General features: G+C 44.8%; 1 protein-coding gene across 1 annotated transcript in view; it reads left to right on the top strand.

Annotated features, from left to right (window-relative positions):
- Positions 1-144: 144 nt before the first annotated feature.
- zcchc14 (zinc finger, CCHC domain containing 14) overlaps positions 145-6,000 on the top strand; it is a 33,463-nt gene continuing 27,607 nt past the window's right edge. Inside the window, exon 1 of the mRNA XM_072663705.1 lies at positions 145-1,178. Within this exon, the coding sequence (XP_072519806.1) occupies positions 582-1,178 (597 nt within the window). The 5' untranslated portion in view covers positions 145-581. The remainder of the gene's footprint in view (positions 1,179-6,000) is intronic.

Raw genomic sequence — 6,000 nt, 5'->3', positions numbered from 1 at the left:
GTTTTATAAGCTAACGTCTAAGTTAGCTAGCTAGGATTATAAAAAATAATGAAAACGTTAAAATAACGTTTAACGTTAAACTGAGTGTGTTTTTAATAATAGCTAGGATAATAAAATTAGTTTATTAAAGAGTTTAATAATAAAACCGTTTTTGCTAATCGAATTAAATTAGGAATAGTTTTAGTATTTATTAAATAACGAAAATGTTAAAGTAAATGTTTGATATCAAACGAATGCGTCATAATTCCATACTTAAGAAAAAGTTATTAAAAATAATTAAATTGTATTTAAATTGAAGAATTATGATCACTAATTTTACGAAGTTATATAACTATGTAGCACTAGGTAAAATAATATGACAGGTTTGCGCAACGTCTAAATGTAACGTAGCGTTTTTAAGGGGCTCTTGCTTCAAAACTGGGATTTTTTTTTAAATAATGCGAGCGCTGGTTTATAAACTCCGGAGGAGAAGGAAAACTACCGAGTGGATGCCGTGAAGGACAGTGGGACCTGTTTATGGAAGTTGGTGAAGTTGTTGTGAGCGCGCTGAAGAAGTCGTGTTTGCCTAAATTCTGGTTAAAATGGTGGAGGGCCGGTGCTGCCTGCAGAGGGAGGGGGTGTACCGCTGGTTCTCCGGGCTGAACTCAGCCCAGCGGGCCGAGTTCCTCTGCGGCCTCCTGGACCTATGCGTGCCAGTCGAGCTGCGCTTCCTCGGCTCGTGTCTGGAGGACCTGGCCCGAAAGGACTACCACTCGCTGAGGGATGCCGAGATTAAGGCCAACAACCCGGCCGACCTGGCCCATCTTGCCAACATCACGGACGAGGTGGTGCGCAGCAAGCTTCTGGTGTCCCTGGCGCTGCTCAGCTCGGACAACCGGGCCGCGGCGGCGGTGCTGTTCCGGACCCTCACGCACATTGACGCCGTGATTCATAACTACGGGCTGCAGCTGAATGACGGCCGCACCGGGGAGCAGTTCCTGCTGCTCTTCACCATGGCCTCCAACCACCCGGCCTTCAGCTTTCACCAGAAGCAGGTGCTCCGCCAGCAGCTTACCCAGATCCAGGAGATCCTGCAGGTGACCGGGGGCGAACCGGCACCGGCAGCCACCGTCCCCACCTACCTGAGCCCGGCTGGACATCTTATCTACCGGGGTGGGCCGTGTCCCTGCTGCGCTAAGGTAGAGAACACCACTGCTAGCTAGCCACATGTCTTTTAAACTTTAAAGTGCACAGGTGTTCAACACAGGTCACTGGTCAACATGCCCAACACAAAGTGGGCTATGGGGTTCTCTGGAGGGATGGAGGTCCGTCCAGTACCTTTGGGATGAGTTGGAGTGGCAGTGGAACTAGTCATCCAACATCAGTACCTGACCTCACTGATGTTCTTATGTGGCTGATTGTAATCAGATCATCACAGCAATGTTCTAATATCTGATGTAAAACCTTCCCAGAAGAGGAGAGGGGGTGTTGAAGCAGTAAATGGGGACAAAGCCCCGTTAAAAGCCCGTTAATGCTCTTGATTTCAGAATAAACCCAGGATGAGCAGGTGACTACAAACGGGTGGGCATGTGGATGTAAGATATCTTCAATCGTCAAAACACAGGTTCTTCAGGATGCTCTCAGTAGTGAAACCGACACTTTTCCACAGTTAAAAGCTGGACAATAAGCTTTTAACTGAGGTTGCAGTCATACTACTAGTGCACAACTGGAGTTAACATCTGGAGTTGCTTAAATGATTCTGTAATAAATATATATATATAAACATATTGATATAGTGCACCCCTAACAACTCAACTATGGTCCTCAACTATGGTCCTGTCACAAAGACCTGCTCGGGTTCTTTTACCTGGAGAACATGAGTTTGTTTCCTTCCCTTACTCAGAGCCAGATGAGCAGGACAGGGCAGTTTGCACACTTAGATCTGGACGATGATGGATAGTTCGTCCCTCTACAAACTATCCCACAATAATAATGCGAATAATAAAAACATCCAGCTCTGTATGATATTGCTGACAGCCCAGACCTCATCAACACCAGTGTACAAGTTTCTCCTCCATGCTTTTGGACACGAGATTCTTGTGCGGTCTCGTTTATAAAAGCGTCGTGAAATGTCAATGTTTCAGCTTTACTGAGGCGTGAAAATACTCAAATACTTTCAAGCGATTTACTACACCACCGAAACTAAAACTGTGGCCTAGAGGAACCACAGACTTCAGAAAAAGTTTGAGACATTAAAGGAGCTAAATGGCTGTTATCTTGGGGTCCAAGTCCAAAAGAGAGTTTATTGGATTAGGGAAGGTTCATACTTGACATGACTCGGTTATAGCTATGTTTTACCTTCTTGTAGGTGTCGCCACTGATTTCCCGCTCATGTTTTAGTTCAGATGTACACAATATGGACAAAGTATTGGGACACCGGCTCATTATACTCAAGTGTTTGTCCTGCTTTAGTTGGAGAAATCGTCTCATTCTTGTAGACATTCTACTAGATTTTGGGACATTGCTTATCCCCAGCTCCCAAATTCATTCTCAAGGTATTAGATGGAGCACCACCATCATCATTGCAGAGAACACAGCTGTACACAGTTCTCTCACCCTGGTTTTATACCCCTCTAGCCCACTCCAGGCTTTAATAATGGTGCCGTCATGATTATCTCATGTTTATCTGCTCCAGAAAGTCCTATTCTGTTGACGATACTTCTCTACAGGGACCAGACATGCTGTGTGTGGCTCAATGCCTTCATTAGAAGGTGTCCACAAACATTTGGACATAAAGTGTATCTGTATACTCCACCATATTCATATTAGTTTAAGGATGTTTTTGTAAGTCACTCCGGATAAGCGTGTCTACAAGCTACCGTCATTATAAATATTTTATAATAATGTATTAAGATGGTCAGCATGTTAGCCAGTCAGCATGCAATGCATCAGCACTGCTTGTTGACTGTAATGTTGGCTAGTTTGACGATGAACAATTTTGCATCTGAATAAGCATCGCCTCATTTGACCCTGGCTGTGCGTCCCAGCATAACCACACACTGTTTGGGTTTTAGTTATTGGGTCTAATTCAGCCCAGCTGTTGGGCAGAGTCCAGAGTCATCCCAACCCGCTCACATTTGTGGAAGAAATGTAGGTACGGAGTGCCCGATTCATCATGACTTTTGTGTAGCAGAGTGTTCACTGCTTCCAAAGATAGAGTTTAGGGTTCGCTCCACACACAAAGACCAAACTGTGACCTAAAGTTGCTCTTCCGCCCTGCTTTCACTCAGTTGGCAGCAGGGCAGTAGGTCCACTAACCACTTCATTCAAAATGCAAACATTGCTTTTAATGAATGAAGGCTGGTGTAGATCGCAGCAGCAGCAGCAGCACCACCAACAAACATTAGCACAGCTTATTATATGAATATTATTATATGGCATTTGAAGGTACTGGCCAATAATTAGCATGACTTAACTGATATAACATCCGAATGGTCACCTTAGGTTCCTGATGCTAATATCGGCCCTTTTTTTTTGGCCCATTTTTTTCCCAAAATTCAGTTCTAAACCCTCACTCTGCTCTACCGTAAGAAGGTGGGGCTACACTTAGGAATGAAGCAATTGACAGACAGCCTTGGCTGGCTGGACCTGCATGGCGTCCTCTCTGGTCAGTACATAGAGGAGCTGAGCTGTAGAGGAACTTACATGAGCTGCACTTTTACTGTTGGAGCTATTGTCCGCTACTTCCCGGATAAACTGGGAATCCAGGGTGGGGGGACTCCGCTCTGCTTCTGCGCTGGAAGCTCAGTGAAGACGGTCTGAGACACTGAGGCCTGATCTGGGAGAAGGGGGCGGGTCTGGCCCAGCCTGTGGTCTCTACTATTGCAAATTTGACTACATAGCGGACAGTTTTTTAGCTTCAGGGAATGGAACCACAGTGTCCACAGTGTTTTCTACAGTCATTGGTTTAAAGTGATGGATTGTTAGGCACCCAAAATCAGAGAAACATCATTTTTTAATGGATTAATTGAAAATGAATAGTGTCCTTAAGACCAAAAGACTCCAATTAATATGTGAAAATAAAGTGATTAAACAATTTTAGTCATATTATGATATAATTCTATGTATTTCCAAAGTTCAGAAACGGACATTAATGGGTTTAGATGGATTGGCAAAAGTGTTATTTTTAAGGCTTCAGCCGTCTTTGAAGTTGATGTTGTGAATATCATTATGTATCATTAGGTTTGCGTCTACATGTGGAGTAGACGGAGTCGGTGTTGACGAGTCTCAGTCTGACTTGAATTACTGAGTCAGTGGATCTCAGTTCATTTCGACAGAGACGCGCGTCGGCGAATCAGAGGCTGGGTTATGCCCATCGCCGTGGTAACCCGAAACCGAAGTTTTAACAGATCGTCTGTAGGCCGACGCACATGTACACACACGCGCAAGCCCTCGCTGGTTAAATGTTTGTGTGTGTGTGTGTGAGGGGGAAAGTACCGGCTGCAGGCGGAGAAAAGGCGGCTGTATTTAGTGTTTTGTTGGTTTTGGCTTGTGTCGAGTTCAGCTCAGCACATTGCTCGCTGCTGAAGTCAACCCTCCGCATGATACTCTCCACTGATTCACGAGAAAAGTCAGACAGCGCTCGCGTTCAAAAGCTCTCCTTCCTAAGCTAAACACCAACGGAAACACGCTCGCACACAAACACAGTGAAGCTGCTCGTGGAATTCCCAGCCTCGCTGTGTTTGTCTTGCTGCAGATTAAGTTATGTGGTCGTGAAGTGCTGTTTTCTTTGTCTTCTCACAGCACATCTAAAAACAGCTGCTTCTTGTTAACTCTTCCTCCAGACTGACGATTCTGAGAGGGTGAATCATTTACAACACAGTCACCCAACTTCACTTCAAGTTTAAAGTGAGGTCTGGCAGTGTCCTTGCACACTAAAGGTGCCCGGAGGGATTCTTTGGGCTTGTAGCTTTCCTGTAGTTTCCTGAAGTGGTTCCTTGCTGAAACTTCCAAGCCCAGTCAGGAATTGTAAAAGAAACACCACAGACGTCCAGCTTTGCTAAACCTTTAGCATTTTAGCAGTACATAAACATTGCAGTTGTACCCATTGCTGACACAGATGTGCAAATGCACACACACACATACAGCTTGTCTAGTCCCTGTAGAGAATTTCTGCCAGTAGAATAGGACTGTGAAAGAACTGTGTTCTCTGGAATGATGGGTGGTGCTCCATCCAGTACTTTTGGATGGGATGAGGTGGGGTGGTGGTGATCATCATCCAACATCCTGACCTCACTAACTTCAGCTCTTGTCCCAATTCTCCTCCAAAATCTAGTAGACAGTCTTCTTCTCTGGACAGTAGAGACAGTTACTCCAACAAAAGGAGTATCAACTCTTTTAATACCCCTGATTAAGCAGGTGTCCCAATACTTTTGTCCTTTTTTTGTATTAATGAGGTGCGATACAAGGCAGCCAATGACAACAGATATCCTCTACATACTGTATATCAGTCTTAAAGGTACAGCAGCTTCTCGTCTGAGATAATCGTTTGGAAAATGGTCATGTGGAATGAATTACGAGAGGTACTAGCACACAAGTGGACCACAGAGTCAAAAAAACAGAACACGAGAACATTAAGATATGAGCCTTTTAAATGCACATTGGGTTGCTTGGGTCTGAAGTGTTGAAAACGTGTGTTGAAGGTGGGTCTCCCCCAGAACTGAACAGATTTTGCTGCCTGTGTTAGGAGTTCTTGGCGGCCATGGGTGCGGATGTGGCAGCAGTGGGTTATAAGAGCAGGCCTAATTGGTTTCAGTTGAGCTTCAGGAGCTGCTGTGCTTAGCATATCTGCTCTTCATAGCTCACAGCAGCGAGGAACGGGGCTCTGGGATCAGTTTAAAACCCTTCAAACGAAGGAAATATTGTTTCGTGAACCAAGAAAGAGCTGGTTTTAGATCAGCAGTTACTGAGTTGTTGAGACTCTGAACACACACATATATGGGAGGGAAAAGAGGAGACCAT

Source organism: Salminus brasiliensis, chromosome 19, assembly GCF_030463535.1.
Source record: "Salminus brasiliensis chromosome 19, fSalBra1.hap2, whole genome shotgun sequence".
NCBI lineage: Eukaryota > Metazoa > Chordata > Actinopteri > Characiformes > Bryconidae > Salminus > Salminus brasiliensis.
The sequence above is the reverse complement of the archived record's forward strand: the minus strand, read 5'-3'. Positions and strand labels throughout refer to the sequence as shown.